We start from the raw sequence: 23,507 nt of genomic DNA, 5'->3' as shown, positions 1-23,507 counted from the left end.
TGATTCTTAACAATATTGTCTTCAGAACACTTGACATACCCTGGAAAAGTCTATCTTGTAAATCACAAAGAAAGATGACAGGTTTCACAGATCTCATCGGTGATAAAAAGAAGGGAGGCATAAAGGAGCAGATACTAGTATACTTGCTGGCACAATGAAATGAATGAATTATATGTATTTCAAGGGGGAAAAAAAACCCCTCTATATCCCAATTTTTATTGAGACTCTGTTAGAAACAACCAACTTAATCTATTTATCTCAGCTTCTAACTAAATTGATTTTTTGAAATGTAAAGACAAAGGATCAGGGAGCTCGCACAGTTTTGTGGTGTATAAAAACCTTCCCCATCGGGAAGGTTGAATCTGGTCAGAAGACCCGGCAAGTTGAAGCTTCTTCTTCCTACTCCAAATCCACAGAAATAACAAAAAGAGAGAGAGAGAGAGAAAACAGATTTTTAAAAAGAAAAGGAATCCACAACTATGCTGCAAAATAAAAACTATACTCCACGAACCAGAATCTGCAGGGAATCTCTGAAAGCAAGAAACAATTGGCAGCAGCTGGATAGAGGGAACCCACAGCTTGAAACCTTCAAGGAAAAGACTTGCTAAAAATGAAACCTGGGACGTCATAAGCTCAGAGGTAGCTGAGGCCTGGAGCTGGAAATATTGAGGGCAACTGGCCTGATGGGTTCAACCAGGCTTCTGTGGAAACAGCCAGGCTGGCCAATCCTGCCACACTTCTCCTGCTCACCAACTGTGGACCGGGCAGAGACAACACAGTTCTACCCACTGATGTGAGTGGCACATGTGGGCACCAAGTCCCAAGAAGCACAGCAGTACACCCAGGCAAACCAGGGAGCACACACATCACTGGCTGGTGGCAGGCTCATCCTTCCCTTCTCTGCAATGGCTCTTCAGAAGCATTTAGAACTTTAGAGGAAGAGTAATTAGTATCTTCAGAAAATGTAAGAATGACAATATACTTCCATAAAAAAGATCTTAGAAATTAAAATTGTGATCAATGAAATTAAAAACTCAACTGATGGGCTGAACACTGAATGGATACAGCTGAAGACCAACTCACTGAGCTGCAACAACCAGGTAAATAATTCTTCTAGAATGCAGCACAACAGAGAAAAGCTAAAGGATATACAGAAAACAGAAACCAATGGTCAAAGATCTCTTGACTAGAGGACTTTAGAATAGAGAAGGCAAACAAAGGAATACTAAGAGCAAAAACAGAAGAAAATTTCCCAGAATGCAAAAGATGATGTCTCTGATTGAACAGGATTAACAGAAAAAGACCCACTCCTAAAAATATTGTGGCAAAATTTCAAAATACCCAGGATAACAATAAATACCTAAAAAAATAAATAAATAAAAGAGGGAGGAAAAGATTCTTATTAAAATCCCAATACAAGCAAGTATTTTACTCAAATGGTCAAGAAGAATGCAGGTGACACCCTTCCTTTCTACCTTACCTTTGCGATTACTCCAGGTAACATCAATATAAAAATTAACATCTGGTCTTCCATGCCTTGGATCTCTACTCCTCTGTTCATCTCCACCATACAATGAACTATGTAAACACAGTTGTTTATCACTCCTTGGACCTCACCAAGATCTGAAAATGTTCCACTACATTCCTCTCTACCTATTAACCCCAAACCTACCACCCTTCCCATTAAACAGGGCTTTTAATCTCCTCAGACTTGCAGTCCTTTGATTTCACCCTATTCCCTCATGCCCTCAGGTCAGCACTGCTGATTCAACTTTCTTCCCCAATTTGCCTGGATCCCCTGATAACTTCCTTCGATATATCAGAGGGGGGCTCTGTTAATTTTTCACATAGCCTTGTGCCATGCCTGTCGGTGAATCCCCAACTAGAATCAACCTATTCCATTATGATTGGTCTAAACTCCTAGGCTGCTGAGCTGACTCAGATACAGCACAACCATGTTTACTGGCTCTACTGCAAATATCTGACCTCTAGTCTCGCATGGGTCCTCGATGGCCTTAAAACTATCTGGCAATTCTTTCTTCATCTCTAGTCTGTTCCTATGTCCATTCTTCACAGGTGTTATCCAAATCTCCACCATTCTTTCAAAGTTCTCTAGCTGCCCCCAATTCCCCTCACTTCCAATAAAGACCCAGTATATGATCAGGCTTTTCTTAAAAACATTTTGTGAGCTACTTTATTAGAAAACAGTGAAATTTTTAAATATTAAGATATAACAGATTAGAAAAAGCATTTTCAACACAAAACAATCAAATATCATCTTCTTCTTTATCTCTAAGATTATTTCATCCTTCCAATTGCACTTCGTAGTTACACTCTGCCTGAAGCTTCCTTTTGCCTTGGCTTCACCCACATCACTCTTCTCTTCTGGTTTTCCTCCTACTCTTGACCACACCCCCTTGACCTCCTTTACCCTTCTCTTTTCTCTATACCATGCTCCCCAGGTGGTCTCATCCAGTCCTACACCTTCATTTCTTATTGCCACATGCTGATGACTCCCTCATTTATATCCAATAGCCCAGACTCAAATACCCGAATGCTTGTTTGCAACTTTACCAGATGTCCCCTACAAAACTCAATCTCAACATACCAAACCAAATTTGTTAACTTTACCCATTCACCTGCTTCTCTGCAATCCTCTTCTGGTTTATGGAAACATCATCCACTTAGTTTTCCAAGATAGAAAAATTATTATAAGTCACCTTTGACTCTTCCTCTTCCTTAATCTTCACCCCAAAGTCATCAAGTTCAGAGGCTTTTATTACAAAATGTGTCCCTCATTCTCCATTTCCAATGTCACTACCCATCTCATCTCTCTCACCTGGACCCTCCCCCTTTATGTTACACATAAACTACACCAAGCAGTGGCAGCCTGGGCTGTACATCAAAACCACCTGGGGAACTTTTAGAACTCCTAATGCTTAGGGCATACCCCGCACCAATTATATCAGAGTGTCTGGGGGTAGAACCCAGGCACCAGCATTTTTTTTACAGGTCACCATGTGATTCCAATATGCAGTCACATAAGATTTTTCAGAATTGAAGAAACGAACTCACAGATTGAAAGTACATACTAAATACCAAGCAAGAAAAATAGAAACAAATGTACAACTAATCAAACCATAGTGAAACTGAAAACCCTTGAGGATAAAAACAACATCATGTAAAATCTCCTGGAGTGAAAAGACATTGTCAACAAAGGAAAGAAAATTACACTAATAGCAGATTTGTCATCTACAACTGTGGTCCGGTCCCCAAGCCCTGGACTGTGGACTGGTACCAGTTCATGGCCTGTTAGGAACTGGGCCACACAGCACTGCCTCAGCCCTGCCTCCCAGCCCCTGACCCCCACCCCCACCTCCACCCCCGGTCCATGGAAAAACTGTCTTCCATGAAACTTAGAAACTGGGCTGCACAGCAGGGGGTGAGATGCAGGGGAGTAAGGAAAGCTTCATCTGTATTTACAGCTGCTCCCCATCGCTCATATCAGCACCTGAGCTCCCCCCTCCAATCTGTGGAAAATTTGTCTTCCATGAAACCAGTCCCTGGTGCCAAAAGGGTTGGGAACTGCTGATCTACAACACTAGGTGACAGAAGCCAACGAATTAAAAATCTTCAAAGTACTGAAAGAGGAAAAAAAAAATGTGAACCTAGAAGTCTACAGCCTGCTAAATTATTCTTTAAGAACAAAATAAACTTTTTTAGAAACACAAAGCTAACACTGTACTATTCAGACCATCACTGGAAAAATTACCTTACATAGAATATACTTCATTATGAAGATAAGTGAACAAAAAGAAATACAGAAGTATTTAATGATATTGACCAAGTCTGGATTTCATCTAGAAAATATAAGATGTGTGAAATACATGCATGATTGAGGTTCCAACACAATTAATGAAAGTAAAACAGCTCAGTGAAAATAAATTTTACAACAAAAGCATTAGCAGGGCTCTGGCTAGTCAATTTGAATTGCTTTTTGTGCTTTTGTAGAATTTAGTCCAGTTTTCAATTGTCCAAATTTCTATAACATTAAATAATAAAAGAAAGCACTGCTAACAAAGCAATGTTAAAAAATGTTTACCACTTTCTTTCATTGCAAAAAAATAGGTGTTATAGTTATATATTTATCAAAACATCAAAATAATTATATTTTTGCCAAAATTATCTTTTCTTATTTTCTAGATGATCTAAAAATAATATAAAAACTCCTATGACAATCATTCAATCTCACTAACACTAAATACAGTTGACCCTCAAACAATAGGGTTTTGGATTGTGTGGGTCCACTAACACGCGGTTTTGAATCGTGTGAACTCTTCCACCTGTGCCACCTGTGAGGCAGCAAGACCAGTCCCTCCTACTCCGCCTACTCAACATGAAGATGACAAGGATGAAGACCTTTATGATGATCCATGTCCACTTATTGAACAAATATATTTTTTCTTCCTTATGATTTTCTTAATAACGTTTTCTTTTCTCTAGCTTCTTTTATTATAAGAATACAGTATATAATACATATAACAGGCCGGGCGCGGTGGCTCACGCCTGTAATCCTAGCACTCTGGGAGGCCGAGGCGGGTGGATTGCTCAAGGTCAGGAGTTCGAGACCAGCCTGAGCAAGAGCAAGACCCCCGTCTCTACTAAAAAAAATAGAAAGAAATTATCTGGCCAACTAAAATATATATAGAAAAAATTAGCCGGGCATGGTGGCGCATGCCTGTAGTCCCAGCTACTCGGGAGGCTGAGGCGGTAGGATCGCTTAAGCCCAGGAGTTTGAGGTTGCTGTGAGCTAGGCTGACGCCATGGCACTCACTCTAGCCCGGGCAACAGAGCGAGACTCTGCCTCAAAAAAAAAAAAAAATAATAATACATATAACATACAAAATACACATTCATTGACTGTTTATATTATTGATAAAGCTTACAATCAACAGTAGGCTATCAGTAGTTAAGTTTTGGGAAAGCCAAAAGTTATAGATGGATTTTTGACTGTGCTGTGGGGGTCAGCACCCCAACCTATGTTGTTCAAGGGTCAACTCTAGCATCCTTTCATCATTTCTTGGTAAATTCAAACACATATGTTAATTTTATTAGATTAATCCACGGTACTATAGTACACAGTACTATATTCTAAGATTTACCACAAGAAAGAAAAAAAGACTCTTAACCAAGATGATAATTACGTATTTAATACATTTTGCTTTTAACAGCAATTTTTAAAGTAAACACATCATAGACCTTATAACTTATTAAAGATTTTATAGTGCTTACAAAGTTGATTCTAAAAATATACCTTATTTGTTCTAGATGAATAACATTATCTGGAAGATAGAATAATAAATTATAGCAGTATGTTTTCCACCACGATAGTTAAGGTTGTGTACACATATTCAATATAAAATCCTCTTAGGATTTTCATACTCTCAGCCTGAAAACATAAAAGCAGATTAATGTTTGGCATATAAGACTCAGTCTGATAACAATCACTTTAAAACAAAAATTTAAAACTTTAAAACATTCTAGGAAAGCATGGGGACATGCACATACACATCCTCTCCCTCACTCACTCCCACACATGCACGCACGCACACACACCCTAGAGTGCTCAGAAGATTTTGCCCTTGTATATCAGACAGTCGTCATCAATTTCAAAAACAAAAATTGAGGGAAAAAAGTTATCTATGTTTAAACCATATTTAAATGGTGCTAGTTGTTGGAAAGATATGCCCAAAACTGTTAGCAAGATCTTTAACATGCACTGAGTGCCATCTCAATTCATTCTTAAACAGACTTGAACTATTCACTAATACACATATGAACACATAAGAAATTATGTACCCATCCATTCCCTAGACTGCATATAAGGTTGAAAATCCAGCCCTTCCATTGACAATCATTCATATGACTGAGCCCAGTAGAATTAGAAATTTCATTTTTATCTGTTTGGAGTTTCTTATACGCTCCATGGGCAAAAGCAGTGAGATTCTGCATTGCAAATGACAGCTAATATCACTTTACACTTTGTGGCACTGCAGGAGGTCACTTTGTATTTGCAAAACATATATTTATTCTACTTAAATTCCCTAATGGTCCTTACTTTTAATTATATATATTCTTCCAAATTTAGATTCAAAACATTTAATGCTGATAATGTCTCCTGCTCATCACAGACACTTCCAGTAAAATCTGCCAACACAAAAAAATACTCTTTGGGCTCTCTCCAGTAATGCAGGCTTGAAATCATTGTATAGAAGTTCATTTTCACCATATATTAAATACATAAAACTCCATGAAACAACATTAAAATAAAAACTAACCACACATTAGGGCACTCATAACTCATACTGCTGTGATTAGAAAAATAAAAAGGCACAACAGTAAGTGAAAGAAAAAATACCAGCTTCCCATTTGCTCTTTGTTTGTTTTTTTGGCTTTCCTCTTATTTTATTTCACTAAGTTTATAAATTGTTCAAAGCATTCTTATACTCTGCATGACAGTAACAGAACATTTTGGCACATCAACATTGTGATACAATGTATGGTATGTTTAAAAAATTAATTTAAAAATTTCATCTATTAATCAACTTTTTTAATGTGCATATATATCTTACAGTTAAGTCAAATACATAAAGGTTTATAATTGATTTACAGATGAAGCAATCACAGATTGCAGAAATATATGTGTGTGTGTATACATATATATACACGCCAATCAAGGGAAAAACTGCATCCTGGCAATTTTACAGTCCAAAGTTTTGTGGTATATCTATCATTTACATGTCCTTTTCATCTTGTTTTTCTGTACAAAAGGTGTTTTTTTGCCTTCTTCATTCCTGATGAGATTTTTCTGCGATAACTTTACATTCATACTGCAAAAATTAAAAGGTTAACAGATTAAGATTTCTTTAGAATAGCAATTTCCAAATAAATTAAAAAGCTCTAAAAACGAACGCTTTACTAATATATGCTCACTTTATTCCTCAAAGAATCTGAGAGTTATATAATTACAAGCATTAAATGACAAATGTGATCGGGGAAAAAGATAATTCATATTCTAGAACTGAAAGGGCCATAGTCCAAAAGCAGGAAAAAGATGAGGTTTCTGCAATATGAGCAAATAAAAGCAGTATATGATTTAGATCAATCCCATATTATGAAAGCAAGCAAAGTAGGTTTCTTTGAATGCTCAGTAAGGCCAATCAGCAAAGGATAGGTCATGAACTTAAGGACAGGGTTGATGTAGTAAATTCAAATCATTGTTTATTCAAATCATTTTATGATTTAAAGGAAAACAATCTATTACATTAGCAAAAGCTTCTAGTCAAAACAATATTTTTAAAGTATAGCTATAAAAATGTATACCCACAATTCAAAACAAAAGAAACCAATGGGGTTAGGACCATTGGGTGGCTAGTTCATCAAAAAAACAGCAAGGCCAGGCATGGTAGCTCACACCTTATAGGCTCATACCTTATCCCGGCACTTTAGGAGGCTGAGGTGGGAGAATCGCTTAAAGCCAGAAGCTTGAGACCAGCCTGAGCAACATAGCAAGATACAGTCTCCATAAAAAATAGAAAAAATTAACCAGGCATTGTGCTACATGCCTCTAGTCCCAGCTACTTGGGAGGCTGAGACAGGCAGATCACTTGAGTCCGGGAGTTTGAGGTTGCAGTGAGCTATGATGATGCCACTGAACTCTAGCTCAGGAGAGACCCTGTCTCTAAAAAAAAAAAAAAAGAAAGAAAGAAAGAAAGAAAAAGAAAAAGAAATAGAAAGAAAAGGAAAAACAATGAAGAAAAAAAAAAAAAAGCTAAGTAAATCATTCAATCTCCTAGCTGCTGTGGCCTCTGAATGTAACTCACTAACCCTTGCCACCCATGACTGGGGTTATTAACAAGGTCCTTTTCCTTCCTAACTAAAATGATCAAATGTCCTGATTTTCTAGAGACAGCCCTAATTTATACCTACTGTAGCAACACAGTTATTAGTAGTGCCCCTGTCCCTTTTTGATGTAATGGAAACCTGTAGATTAGCAAAAAAAAAAAAAAAACTAATATCCCCCATGCTTGAATAAATCATATCACCCTATTCATAACACATTTGGCTTTTCTCTCTAGTGGCTCCTCAACTTTTAATACACTTGTGATTAAATTTTTCCAAATGAGTTATTTCAATGGAAGTGCAAAAGAGAAATCAAAGAATGTTGACTTCACAAATTGCTTTCCCCTACAGAACTGCCATTTAGAGAAAACTTGTCATATATCTCATACAGGAAAGTGATTAAATAAGCATCAGCTTACCATTGCCAGTTGTCGACCAATGTTTCCCATTGTTATGCCTCCAGCAAAAAATATACATGGTAACCAAGAACGAACATAGAGAAAATCTGGAGATGTGTATCTACAATAATAGAAATATTTTTAACAACCCACAGAGGAAGTGCAATGACACTTAAGATAATCATAATGAAAATAAATTACTGAGTAGATTAAACTGGCGAACCTAACTTCAAAATCTCAATTCTGAATGCAGTTATCATTATTTATCTAGCAAACAAGCACCGAAAAGATTAATACTTACTGATAAACACCATTATAGACTAGCAGTTGAGTGACCACAGTTGCCAAAAAAGCAATTCCTACTCCAAGGCCAAAACCACTTCTGGATCTATCAAAAGTCCACCACAGCCCAATGGATAGTGCAGCCAGGGTGAGAGACAACTGTATGTTGTTATCAAAATCCACTTTCTGAGGTCAGTGTTAAGGAGTCATCTTAAAACTCGTAAACCAAATAATATCACTTGTTCATTTTCCTAAAATAAAAGCTGCTACTCTTGAGAAGAGAATTAATTACTTATACTTCAGTACATTCAGTGTTTTAATACAATGTATGAGACTAAGTGGGATTAAAACTGTCTCTGGTATTTACTGAATACCAAATACCCAAAGGTTATTAATTAATAGACGTTACCAACCTGTAACCCCTCCAAAATGAAAACAGTCTATATACATTCCCAATTATAAGGCCAGGCCCATACTTTTAAAAATGCTTTCTTTGCTAAAAATGTAACTGGAAGGCTCATAACACAAGTGTTGCTAAAGGAACACACTTTTGAGAAAAAGGAAACCAATATTACTTCTCAAACAGGTTTAGAATTACTTAGGAAACATACAGAAACTTGAAAATAGAAGAGTTGACAGCTATTTAACAGGGTACCACATTCTCTCTATGATTTACTGACAGACACATTTTATAATAATGCAGTTCAGAAACAAGAGTACCAAGGACACAGTATCCCTTTCTATTATGTCAACTGTTCTAGTTTTAATTTGTTGAGGATAAAGCCTTGAAGTGAACATTATCTTGCAACCTGCCAAGCTATTTTGGTGCCTGAGACTTTCTGGTACAGGACAGTCTGCTCAAATGATATTTTATTTCTGTCACCTACTTAAGCATCTATTCACAAATGTATGGCCCTTTTCTACTCCAAAATCTCTGGGCAAAAGGAAGCTTTACAAATCCAATTTTCTCATTTCTTTGCTAGAGGATTACACTAAAGGAATTAATTTCAAGTGTCATTAAAAGGGCATTATCTATGTCCCAAAGGACATATCTTGGCTCTGTAGCCAGCTACTGGGTGGGGGGAGATACTACGTATCTCACCAAACTAACTGGCTGCACTACAACTACAGAGAAGTCCAAAAAATATACGGATAAAGCCATTTCCCACTTCTTCTCACACCCCGTTGTTCACCACCATCCCCCCACCCTACCAAACCAGTATCCTGAACACCCAGCTTGCTCACTCCTCAGCACTTGAGGGCTGCTGTGGGCCACCCCCTCAAGCCATTCCTTGCTTAGGCATGATTTATCAAGAAATCTGTAGTTGATAGGGATATGCTTTCTGGAAAAGCATTTCTTATTCTTTAGTTGTCATTATACTTAAACTCCAAAGAAAAGGTTTTGAGCTCTAATTTCTCCATGTAATAAACACTCGTGTAAAGGGTGGGATTTGATATGAACAGGCTTCCACCTTTGCTAACTTAACTTCATTAAGAGTCAAAGCAAAATTAAAGAAGCCTCCAGGGTAAACAGGTAAAATACATCAATCTTAAAAGTAGTGCCATGTTATTTTCTAAAGTCTAAGTAACCTAATATTAAAAGTCTATGCTATGCATTTTGTAAACGTTTTGGATTTTGCTTAAAGGACACACAGGACAGCTAAGACTACTATATTTAAGTATTTCATTGACAGACAAAGAAGAGCAAATAAACCATTTAACTTAGATACGTAAAGTTTTTAAAACTTCAGAAAAGGCTATTTGAATTTCTCTACTTAAAAACAGAAATCACAGCTGGAACGTTTGGGATAGAAAGGTCTAATCCACCAGATGGAGAGGCATTTACACATTTATGGGGCTCCTCGGTAGAGAATGAGATGTTTCTAGACTGGAGTCAGGATCTCTGGAGTCTGGTCTCAGCTCTCTTGCAATCTGGCAGTATAAATGAGTTAGTAAATTACCTAACCTATTTAGCTTCCACTTGTCTTTTTATTTTTACAAAGAAAAGTGGAACTAGATGATTTCTAAGTTTTCTTGTATATCTAATAGTCTACAATTTTATCTTTTTAAGCCCTCTTAACCACTAGATTTGTTTTTTATAAAATCTTAAATCTTAAAAAGTTCACCAAAATACAGATGTTGGAAAATCCTTTAATATAATACAGAAGGAAATGGAAAACCAAAATAATAACAGCCACTGAAGGACTTCCACACTCACAGACCTGCAAGGGCCAGCACCACCAGGCACAGGAAGGCAGATGTGTTTTCATAATCTATGACCCGGCCTTTTTCAGTGGTTTCTGTTCCAACCCTCTCCAAAACACTTCAATACTTTTTGTGAAAGACACAGGAATCTGCTTGCCATGTGACCCACTCTCTCTCTCCAGGCAACTCTGCCAGCCCTGAGCCCAGAGCAGAGTGGTGAGAGCAAACCTTTGGCAGCCTGACTCACACTTCATGCTCTTCCCAGTACCTGAGGCCCCTGCCGCCTTCACTAAACCATATCTTCCAACAAAATAAGACAGGACTAGCATTTTCCAGATCCTCTTCTATAAATGAAAGTCGGAGAGGCTGGGAAGGAGGTAGAGGAGAGGAAATAGGGAGGATGACTGGATGAAAACCTTATGAGGGAAAAAATTTGTTCTAGGAATGGACATATTTTTGGAGAGGGGGAGAAGGCAGAGGGGAGGAGGAGAATAGAGGCTACCTCACCCTACTAACTAGGACACTATAAACGTATTTATTAATCACTAAATAAAATGTCAGACTCCTCAAATGACAAAACTTTAAAAATATGTACCTTAGCGAAAAAGTTATTTTTGGCAAAGGTCTAAGTTGGATATTTCCATTAATACTTATGCCACTTTTAGGAATACTTATATGGTTTCTCGGTGTGGATTAAAACCAATAAATGATTGAGCCTTTTTCAAAAAATTACAGCTTCTTTAAATTAAGAAACACAAAAAACAAAAAATAGCACCTGAAGCCACCACATGTCCTTACTGGCAAATTTTAAATGAAGAAAGAAAGAGAAGAAAAAAATCCCTTGAAAATGTATTTGTTTCAATCTTAGAATTATCCAAACTAAATGGAAGTAATTAAGTAACCTAATTTAAGGCAAACATGCAATTTTTTTTAATGTGCACAGTTTCTACGTGATATTAAAAAATAGGGATTTAAATGAAAGGCTATATCCCACTCTATAATTGCATAGCTGCTACCTTGATGTTTCAACAATACAGTTTGAATTCTTTTTATGACTAAGCAGGCATATCAGAATTTTACAACAGTGAAGTTGCAAGGGGCTGTTTAACCTTTGGTTTGTTGGAAGCTGCTTTGTTGTTACGCATTTCATTACAGCTAAAGGATACAGCACTGGCATGATTTATACCAACAAAGACGGCTACACACCGCATTACACTGGACCACTCTCTTTTAAATTTATGTGGTTCTCCTAGATGCCTGTCAATGCAGGGGTATAATAACCCAATCACCGCTGTGGAAAAAAAGAGAAAAAAATTAAGTCATCTCCAACACTATACTGGCAACACTTAAGCTAAAAGAATCACTACAACCACAATAAGCATTTTAAAGTTTCTTTTGAAAAGAAAGTTACTTAACATCAATCACTGATATTTTTAACCTTACCTGCCAAACAGAAAAAAAAAAAAAAAAAATGAGGATACACCACTACAGAAAGCATCGCAAATGATTATAACAATATTCTAAATTACAACAGGCAAAACACTATTAAGTGTATGATTCACAATTTAGCAGATTGGACTAGGTGATTCATGCTGCTTTTCTACTACTGTTATCTACAAGACTTGAAAAGCATCAAACCAGTTAGCAGTTAAGCAATGTTCTCTAAGCTGTATCACCATAAATACACTATTAAATGTCACAAATCTAAAGAGAATCTAGAAGCATAAATGTGTACAACAAGCTCGTCATACACACAATGTTCTGATGATTCTCACTAGCGTCTTATGTAGATCAGTCTTGCCCCTACCAGCTTCTTGTCTCAGGCTTCTACATCTAGCACCTCTTCCTGCCACTCCTTTCCACCCTGGCCCTCTAATGAGACCATAGGTCACACTGTCAAAGCAGGAAAACTCGAAACAGAAATCTACACGGAAGACTCATTCTGCACATAGAAAAAATGGAGGAAATAAGGTCTATAGGAATTACAAATTTTCAGTTTAAGTTTAAACTCAGCTGTTAAAAGAGAAGAAATCACCTTAGTACATTCCCTAGTTTTGGAAAGGACAACTTGAATGCTAATTGTGTAATTAATTATAAATAGCTGTATGCAAAATGTCTATGATTGAGTCCCAAAATATTCTCATCCAATTCTTAAATATTTGTCAAACCTCAACATTTTATTCATGTAGTGGGAGAGGATTTTAAATGCTAAGTTGGTCATTAAAAAGACTATTTAACGAACCAAAACATTCTTCAACAAATTATAAGGAAAATGTACTCCCACAGATTAAATTTAGCAGGAAATAGCTAGGCAGCTTTGATTTGCTAATCTCCCTAAAAACAAAACGATTATGCTGCCAGTCTGGTAATAAAGATGCTACTGTCACATCAGTTAGAAAGCGTGTTTAAAATATCCAATACCACCTATGATGTATCATGAAATTATTGTACCAAAATCTAAGTGCCTGAGGGTCAGGAGCCCCTCCCCCCACCTGGTATTGGCTGGCTGTGTCTCATAAGCCATGCATTCAATCTTCAAGGAAAAACAGAAACCAATTAATATCAAAAACCACAGGCCAGCAGACCAATGGTGTAGCATTTGAAAGACACTATGTGACCACCCTTCCATCTGGAGATGAGATGCTGCAATTCTGTATGTATTTTCTCATCCACAACTCTTTTGAGTTAGGTGTTTGCTAAGTATGGGCCATCAAGAGATTAGTAACATATCTCAGCAATGCAGAGCTCCAACAACTATTAGTAAATTTAAAAGTTTCACATTATATTCCTATTTAAAAGATTACTATAAATTCCTGTGAGATTAATTGACGGCATTTCTAAATTTCTACACAGTTAAAATGGCAACAAGCACACCTAACAGTTGAAATGTGTCTAATATCACCTTTTTTTCTTCTCAAGGAGTCACAAAACTAAAGGCTCATCTGTCATTCTCCTCTCTCCCTCTCTATGTATCTCCTCCCTTTGCCTGTTGCTGAGTAAAATCAACTAAGAGCGGGCATTTCAAGTCAATTTTCCACAGCAGCTGATGCCATAGGTAAAGAATTATCAGATAGGGAATACTGACATGTGTGTGCAAAGATATAAATAAGTAAAATTGACTATATTTTTATGCATGTGATATCAGACTTGCAAGTGAGAGACAACTGAGGAGAGAAAGCAAAAACACAAAAGGGAATTTAAACTGCCATACTGCCAACCTTGGGATTTGCCAATAAAAATCAAATCCATTGTGTATGCATGGTTCTCGGTTGCTCACTGAGAAGGAGAATTCGAGGAAGCTTGTCACTTCCCATTAAATGTCTTCTTTCTTTCCTTTAAATAAAGGCATGGCAGAGTCTGATAGCAATATACACAACACTGTGAGGTTCTAGGGTTTGAGAGCTCAGCAGAATATGTCTAGGCTTCTTTTCCTCTTCCTGGACTTTTTTTTAACAATAAGAGAGACTGTTCAAATCACGTCTGTGTAAAATCATATGCAAACACAATCCTGCTTAATCAGATGGTTCTCTGATGCACAATCACATTTCTTATGCTATCTTTAAGTTACTTCTGAGTGACTAGTTATAGTCTACCCAAACTAAAGACAGAAGTTTGTAAAAAATTCATAGTAAACCATCACTTTTTCGTGGGAGTGTGCTTAATGCAGGGAGGCACTAAAAGGAACACAGTTAAATCAGATATTTTGCAAGGAAAGAGGGGCTGAAAAACAAAACCACTCAATGAAATATACTTTCATGGAAAACTGCGATAGGATAAGGTAATGTTTTCCTTAAACAAATACTTAAGCCCCAATAATGTGTCTGGTTCCTGGGATTTGCTAGGGACTTAAAAAGACAAAAGAGTAAGACATGATTCTAGTTTCAAAGTGACCACAGAAACAATTAAATACAGCCCTACATTAGGGGAGTGTGACAGGACACAGAGGGGTCCCAGTTTTCTTGCACGTGCTGGGAGGAGGCAGGATTTGGGCTGTCAGAAAAGTTTCATGGAAGAGGTGACCCTTGAGGCAGAAACATTCAGCAGTGGATGGTGTGGAAGCAGCTTTCTCAGCAAAGGGAGGTGTTTGAGGACAAGCATGGACAACTAAAAATGGCTGGAATTAGTAGGAAACTGTAAGCTTTAGACACAAAGGGAGATTCAGGGTCCAGAAACAATCTGAGGAAGAGAAAAGTAGGCAAGGGCCATAATCATAAAGAGATCTACCCTGCAGACACAGGGCCATCACACTTGTACCAGAGAGAGAAGCAGTGAGTGTACAACACAAGGGGCTAGGGTGGTGTGTGTACAAAATTAGAGGCAGAAAGAGAAAAGACTAAGGACTCCAAACAGCGTGGTTAAGGGCCTGGACCAAGAAAGAGACAAAGGAAACATGTAAAACTTGGAAACTGGATGTGGAAGGTGAGAGAAAGGAAGGAATCTTACACGGCTCTCTGGGAATGGAGTAATAGACTGCACAACTAAACATGAAAAATTTCCCTTTTCTTTTTAAATTAGATATTACTTTCATAGATTTGGATACAACCTGGCTACTTGAGATTTTTGAGGCAAATTCTCTCCTTATTTTACCCACACAAGTTGTCTTCTCCTTATTTATTCTTTAAATTCCTTTGTGGCCCCCAATAATGCTCAAGAGGTTTCTAATTCCAAATCTAGGGCATTACATAAAGAAGTAAATTATCTTATAACATCAGCATTATCAAACTAAAAATAGGAAAGTAAGAAAAGGAAAATGAAATCAAAAGAAGTTTATCCGAGTTCTCTACCCTCCAGAAGCACCACGAGCAAATTTTCCAGGACTGTGCTGTAGGGCAAGGTGGCAAATAACCCGGGGCCTTTCGGCCTACACATGGCAAGTGGTGATTCTGGAGCCCTCCAAAAGGCAGCTGCCCGGCCTATGAACGTTGGTCAGACAGGAAAACCAAAGGACAATTACCAGTTTTTCTGACTTAAGATGGTAAGAACCTAGAGAGGTTTTGAAAATGCATACCCACACATAGACACAAAAACATACATAATACATACACATACAAATTCATACGCACTGTTTCTTACATCATTTACTTCTTTTCCCTTGATATTGTCCCTAAAATGATGAGGGGCATGGAGGAGCAAAGATTATGCAAGAATCCATTTTCTAACTTTGGCAACTTTCACAAATCTGCTATCTTCACTCTCATCTACTAAACACCATGACTCACCCCCACCACATTGGTAGCAGAATTAACTGGAACCTAGATTTTCTAATGCCTCTCTACTTTCTTTTGCCCAGGTACCTTATGGCACACACTGATTTCAGAAGAAATACTTAAGCAAGAAATGTAAATGCAAATCCCCAAATGAAAAGGTATAAAGTTTTTAAGTGTGACAAACCTAGTGGCTGGGAATGAGAGGAAGAGTAGGAACAAAGCGGCTGAACTGTAGTATTAGTATTTGAAATTTTCCTTCCTAAAATGTGAGTTTGCAGCAAAAGTGCCCATCTTATAGGGGCAGAAAGATCTGGCAGCAGACACAGCCCTGTTCCTCTTCATAATGGAGGTATGACAAAACCTCAGTTAGGTTCTCCTGCCCTGGCCCAGAAGGCCCTGCCTTTCTCCTACACAAAACACACCAAGGAATTCCATCCAGGTCTGGCACCTGTTTAGAGGCTTGAACAGAGGCATCCTGAGTAGGGGGAAGTATAAGTAGCTCCTTCTTTCCCCTTCCCCAGAATGTGACATTTGAGCCCAGTCCTATTGCTCACTGGCTCTGGGACACTAAGCTTATTGACTTTTTCATATCAGTGTCCTCATCTCCCAAAAACAGACATGGTGCCAAATATCTCTCTCCCAAAGTTGCCCTACAGAGCCCTGGGGTTAAGGGATGTTCTTGGCACGTTAGCAGACATTTAATAAGCAATGGTTTCCCTTCTCTGACCTTTCTTGTATCCTGAAGATATGTTCTTCCAAGTCCCAAAAAGCTTCTACTGGCAGCCAGAGAGAGACTATACCATAGGAGAAAATAAACAAAGAACTAGAAAAAGTTGTTGAGAAAACTTTATTTTTCCTTTCTGAATTTAAATGAAAGAAAGGAAAATGCGTGAGGACCAGCACATAGAGCAGAGCATGATAAAATACAATTTATGCTTTCTTCTCTTTGTTTGGACTATTTTGCCTATTCTCTTGGAGGATGATAACCCTGGGGAACCTAGGAGTCATTGCCTTTATGACTTCTCTTTTAATGTGAGTATTGTAATAGTGAGACATCAACATATAAACTACACTGAAACCTTACAACAATGCCCTTCTATCCATGCAACAGGATTACGTAATTGTCTAGTAGATTTCATGAGATCATTCTAAAACATCTCACAACTTAGATCTCACCCTTCAAACTAGCCCTTTGACCTCCAGCTCTTAGATGTAAGCTAAGAAGTACCTATATTATGTTACAAGGCATTCACATATGTTAAGTATGAGACACCAAAAATGAGATCTCAAAAAAGCAACTTTCTCCCTCAATCAGAATTGTCTTCCACCACATGATTATGGCTTCCTTCCATCACTTTATTATGTAAAATACCATTAATCTACTGGGCTCAGTCATTAAAAAAGCTAAAGAGCTATCCATTATGGGAAGTGTGGCATCTATAATGCATTCTAAAATGCTCTACTTTATCTATTACACACTGTCTACCCCCCCCAAAAGATTAAAGTAACTAATAGGATAATAACAATTTTAAGCAGAGTCTACCTTATGGATCCCTTTAAATATTTATTATTCTTAAGGTACATTTAAAAGCAAGATACTAAGAGAAAACGCAAATACAAAAATCTAAAAAATACAACATGAAGCTTAAACTTGAATAAAACTCTTCCATTACTCAAGTTATCTACTTCAAAACCAAGATCATACCACATACATCAAACCAAACCTTAAACCCAAACAGTGATGATCATCATCAAAATAACTTAAAACTTAGATGAGATGGGTTAAAGAAAGGACAAAATTAAGAAGTCACATGCCTCATCCCTAAGAATTGTTTTTAGGATTAAATTTTAGAAATTCATAAGTCAGATAGAATCCAGACACAAACGAGTATATACTCTATGACTCCATTTATAATTACCTTCTAGAACAGGCAGAAACAATCTATGGCAGCAGAAAGTAGAGCAGTGGCAGCTGAGGCTGGGGGTGGGGAATGGACTGCAAGAAGGCATAAGAGAATTTGAGGGGTAACGGGAATGTTCCATAGCTGAATTGTGGCAGTGGCCACATGACTATATGCATCTGCCTAAACACATCAAGTTGTTCATTTAAAATAGGTCCACTGTATTGTATCTAAATTATACCTCAATAAAGCTGATTTTTTAAAAAAAGTTTATTGCTCAGATAGTATCCACACTCATTTACCGTATGTCCTTTCTAAGCATTACAGAAACATCCTACACATACCTGAAGCTGTGCCACAGCATGGTGGTACCCACCATGCAGAAGAAAAGATGCTTGCAATCACATCAGGTGGAAAGAGCGTCACATTTCTCTGAATCTGAAGTAAATTTAATACTAATGCAAGAAATACTCCAATAAAAAACAGCACTACTCCTCGAATCATCAAGTTCACACTCTGGCTAGTGATGGATGAGATATACGGGCCACACTTTTTGGGCCCGCGTGATTCTGTCTCTCCTTCCGCCATGGTTTCATAAGTTCAGTAAGCCGTTAAAAAAAAGGTCTTCCCAGCTGAAAAGCTCAACTGTCTGTGAATCAAAGCAGATTGATGTTTCAACAGTACCATCACATCTCGTCCTAAAGTAGGACCTACCAGAAATCCTGCAAGAGATAAGAAAAAATATATCAATGTGTGCCTGATACATGATTATTACAATTTTCCTGATTTCAATACTAATTAATTTTAAAAGACAAATAATGTAATGACAAGTTTGTATACTAATTTCTTTAAATTTGTTATCTACTGAATAAGAAAAGGCTTGAAAAATATTTTTATATGCATGATGTAATAAAAAATAAATTGCTACACTTACATTTACTAGGACAGAATAAGTGACCTAAAAAATCTAAAGTTTAGAATAATGGTAAAAACAGTTTGCCCCATCTCAGAGAATAATGAAACAGGTAATCTGAGACACTTCCACTAGAATCCGGAAGATCAAAACCCAGTTCTCCTAAATCTCAAGCCTATCAGCTACAATAGAGTATTTTATCCTTCACAGAAAACCAACATATTTTGACTGAACATGCTATATTTTTTCACAATGAAATGTGACTTGCTCATGAGGACAACCTCCACAGAAGAACATACGACCTCTTTTAAAGTTTAAGACTTATATGTTTGAATTTCTGCATAAAAACATTCTATAAAAACCAGACCACCATGCACACACCTAGATGTACACCAACCACAGAAATCAGATCTGACTCGCTCTCCCCAGAGCCACAGGTGTGTCCCACCCCTGCTTCAACCCAGTCTGTCCTTGCGACTATCAGGGGAGCAAGTGTGAGAAAGCTGGAGGAGGAAGAAGAAGAAAGGAAGTTAAGAAAATGAAGAACAGCCTAGTGGCTTGATTCTAAGGAGTTTTATCCATTTGGCCCCTGATTCCTGAAACCCACAACTTTGCTACTATAGTCAGTCTAGGTAGTTCTTCACTCACCTTGCCAAAGTGATCTTTCCTTTGTGCATGTGTAAGACAAATAATCCTTGAGGCCTTGTGTGTGCTGTTCTAAGCATCTGACAGGTGGTAACTCATTTAACCCTCATAACAACCCTAAGCGATATGTGCAATTATTATGTTCATTTTACATGTGAGACAAAAAAGCAAAGAAAAGTTAAGTCACTTGATCAAGTTTCCGCCCCTAGTAAGAGGCCGAGCTGGGATTCAAAACCAAGCAGTCTACTCCAAAGCCATCATTCTTACCATGATTTAGCTTCCCCAACTGTCACATATTCATTTACATGTTTTCTATGAATAATGACAGTTTTTAAATGGGAAAATACTACACAGCCTATTTTTGTAATTTACTTACGAAACAATAATATATCTTGGGCATCTTCACAAGTCAGTACATGGTATTTCCTTTGAATCCCAAAACAGTTTATTTAAAACCTTAGATTAGCACATATAATGGCTACCTTATAATTACATGTATAGTTGCTTTATGGATTGTAAACTTTTTATGTAGGTCTTATTCATTATTATATCACCCACCATACTTAACCAGTTTAACTCTCCTTAAACAAAAGCATACATATTTGAGTCACCAGCCAGGGGCATTAAAAACTTTTTGGGGAAAAAAAAAAAATGTTTGCCTTAAAGACATTGCAATTTTTTCCTCTCAACATTAAAACCCAGACACGGAAAGAATTAAGCTACTAGCATTTATATCCCATTGCCACCTTTAAATGTCAAATCTCAGTGCCTAAAAGAATTACTCCATTGTTTGGGGGGTAATTTTCAGATAACAATGAAAACAAACTCTTTAAATTACTGAATTGCATTGTATCCTTTCCTTTTCAGTGTGACCATCTGAAAAAGCAACAGTTGTCAGTTTAAAAAGAATCAACCTCTTTCCCAAATGTCCATGATTCACAGCTTGGTCACTGTACATATGATATGAACTGAGAACTATGACATAACACACTATGACAAAACACATTACTGAACACAAAGTCCAGAGAAAGAATGAAGGGGGGTAAATAGGAAGAGTGCATGGCTAATTTTTTTTTTCTGTGGGACCCCCATTAATGGGAGCACTGTCTTCATTCATTTTCATTCAGTGGTTCGCCATCAGTGCTACACCTGAAAGCTGGAGAACACAATCTGGCCACTGCTTGGCCGCTTATATTTTTTCTGCACCAAGACTGGGGCATGTCTTCCCCTACAGTCCTCCGCTCCACTGCAATACTGATGCCAGCCAGTTTCAGTGACCCAGCTGCCAAGCATACCCATTCCTTCTTAAAGCATTTCTTCATCAATCCCACAGAACAACAAGCTCTTTAAGGCTTATTCGCCTAGACTATCTAGTTAACACCATAGTTTAACAACTTTTTCCAACGTTACCTGGACATAGGTCATTATCATTTCAGTGTTAGCACCCTTCCCCGCCCTCACCCCCATAATCCACACTGTTTTCCTTCTCCATATTGCCAATCCCCGCTGAGCGGCCCTAAAATCCCAGTAATTATCATCAACCAATTTCGAGGTCCTGGCAAGAGTTCTCTCTGGCTTTACCCACACACCTCCTCCAAAGGTATCCAATTCCAGTCCAAAATGCCGAAGTCCCACTCCTCAACCCAATGCCGTACCTTTTTGGTGGACTCTAAACTTACTCATGAGACCTACCTTCTTTGGATCCATCTCCCTCCCAAGCCTGAGTCTTGTCTCCCTGGCTATAAGCTCCTCAAATCCCGGCAGCAATATCTTGACAGCTCGCCGACCTCCACCCCATCAGACCTCCAGGGTCGCCCTTCCCGCCGTCCTTCAGCCTTCTTCCCATTCGGACACTCTTCCACCGTCCCGGAAGCCTCAGCCTCTCCCATGACCTCTCACCGACCCCAACGTCCCGTTCTGGACCTCGCCAATCCCTCTCCAGGAAAGCAGAGACCCTCACCCTGCAGGCCTATCTGTGGTCCTGGCTCCCCGCACCTGCAAACAGGGTTCCCAGGCTGCAAAAACACAAGTAGCTCTTCTTCCTCAGGGCCACCCGCTTTCTCAGGCCGCTTCCCTCAGCACCACATCACCCGCGGTTCGCTGAGAGACCCCCAACTCACCCCCGCCTCCGCCATCTTCTGGGACCGGCCCCCCTACCCTCTCCGCCTCTTCCTCCTCCCCTCCCACAACTCCGCCCGTGTTCGACTGCGCGTGTGCGGCCAACGCGGCCGCGCGAGGGCAATCGGGGCAGAAGGGCTTCCGGTTCCTGCCCGCACTAGCTTAGTGGACCAGCGAGCCGGGGCAGAGGGGCTTCCGGTTTGCGCGAAATTAGCGCTGGCGGTAGGCGTAGACAAGCCAGGTGATGGGAGGCTGCGGGATCAGCTGTTGTTTGCTGACCAGGCAGTCGTGGGTTCTGACGGACGCCCAGACCCTGTGGGCGGAGTTAGAGAATCGCGCACTGACACACGCACACTCACCAGAGGGGCGCGGTCCTCTGCGTGTCCCACGTCTCGGAGCCGAATGCTGCCGGCTCCGGAGTGCGGGCCACCAAGTCCTTCCCGCTAAGGGCGCTGGCTCTCAGTATCGTTGTGCATTTGCCAGGTTTAAATCCTTGCCCTTTTCCCTCCCCTACTAAGTCAAAACTTATTTTGTGAGAAGAGCTTAGTTGATATTTACCTCTCATCTCCATTCTACAGCACTTTATGCACTTTGCATTCAAAATCGTTCTCCAAGGACGACCAGGTTTGGAAGGCAGTTGTTTCACAGGAGGGGCTTTAGAGGTTTATACCAAAGTAGAGAAAATACGAAACCTTACAACCGCTTATTTGTCAGAAGTAGTATTTTTCGTTGAATCTAAAACCATACTTTTTTTTTTCAGCATATTGTGGGGGTACAAAAGTTTAGGTTACGTATATTGCCCTTGCGCCCCCATCCCCCTGAGTCAGAGCTTCAAGCGTGTACTTTTAGAACATGAAACAACCCAAACATCTTTGGAGATTATGCAGGTGAACTTTTGTTTTGAATGAAAGTGATGCCATCAGTACATGAGCAAACCATAATGTAAGTGCTAAAAGGCATTCATTGTAAGTTGTCTCCCTATTCTGAAATAGAAAAAAAAAATAAAAGCAAATCTTAAAAAATAAAAGACAAAACCAAAATCTCTCTTGAGCGTATTACATTACTGGGCTATTCCATAGATCACCTTTTGGGGTGACTTAACCCAAAATATATTATGGATGTAGTCAGGTTACAATGGTCTTGAATGTTTTAGATGAAATCTGGACCTAAGAATAATTACATAATAGTTTTGCAAAGGAGTGTCAGTTGGTGAACTCCCCTTTTTTTTTTTTCTTTTACTTTGACCGGGAAACAATAAGATGTGGATTTTTAGTTTCTGACCTATTAACACATTTATTTCTGAAAATTGAAAGAGAAGCTAAATTTGAAACAAAATGTTTCTAGGTAAGTATGTGACCTTCCTCGTTTTCTCTGATGTTTACTGTAGCTCTTAAATTTTACTCCTGTAAGTTTTTATACTACCAGTAAAAAAGGTCTGGGCCATTTATATAGAATGGATGAGAAATTTTTAAAAGAGAAGAGAAAAGCACCCAGAAAAGAGACAATAACTTCAGAAAGTTCTGACATCATGGCTCTCTTTAAAACAACATGAGTTCTATATGTCCATCTTATGCTTACCCCAACCCAGCTTTTTCCAGACACTTAGAAATTGCCTTCAAGAAAATCCTCATGAAAAATTTTAGCCTACAGAGACATATATTTTAGTACAAATATTCATTAATTGCAAGGAGGGACAGGACCTAAAAAGCGAGAACTATGTAGCACCGGTTCCCAAGGTTTTTACACCAGTTCAGCCATTGTTACTTCAGTACAAGGCAGAACACATCTTTAGGAGAAACACGAGGGCCATTATCTTCTTTGATTAGGTTCCAGGACAGTTTGCATGGAAGATTTGGTCTTTCAATGGGCATTGAGAATAAATATGTAGATAGTGGTGAGGCTGTGCCTTCTGGTAGGAGCTCAGAGCTGGAAAAAT

At 38.6% G+C, this 23,507-nt stretch overlaps 1 protein-coding gene across 3 annotated transcripts; it reads right to left on the bottom strand.

Moving 5' to 3' along the window:
- Nucleotides 1–5,223: 5,223 nt before the first annotated feature.
- INSIG2 (insulin induced gene 2) lies at nucleotides 5,224–21,638 on the bottom strand. Of its 3 annotated transcripts, none has more exons than XM_069460548.1 (6): nucleotides 21,574–21,638; nucleotides 18,240–18,617; nucleotides 11,954–12,078; nucleotides 8,602–8,768; nucleotides 8,322–8,421; nucleotides 5,224–6,890 (listed from the first exon to the last, which is right to left on the bottom strand). In XM_069460548.1, exons 2-6 carry the CDS (start codon nucleotides 18,481–18,483, stop codon nucleotides 6,849–6,851), a joined length of 678 nt encoding a protein of 225 aa, XP_069316649.1. In that variant the 5' UTR covers nucleotides 18,484–18,617; nucleotides 21,574–21,638; the 3' UTR covers nucleotides 5,224–6,848. The 3 variants fall into 3 exon arrangements, with proteins under 3 accessions (XP_069316649.1, XP_069316556.1, XP_069316735.1); XM_069460455.1 differs by having other exon boundaries at nucleotides 21,449–21,619; XM_069460634.1 differs by lacking the exon at nucleotides 21,574–21,638 and adding an exon at nucleotides 21,146–21,442.
- Nucleotides 21,639–23,507: the final 1,869 nt, after the last annotated feature.

The sequence above is a fragment of the Eulemur rufifrons genome, chromosome 1 (genome assembly GCF_041146395.1).
Source record: "Eulemur rufifrons isolate Redbay chromosome 1, OSU_ERuf_1, whole genome shotgun sequence".
Classification (NCBI taxonomy): Eukaryota; Metazoa; Chordata; class Mammalia; order Primates; family Lemuridae; genus Eulemur; species Eulemur rufifrons.
The sequence above is the reverse complement of the archived record's forward strand: the minus strand, read 5'-3'. Positions and strand labels throughout refer to the sequence as shown.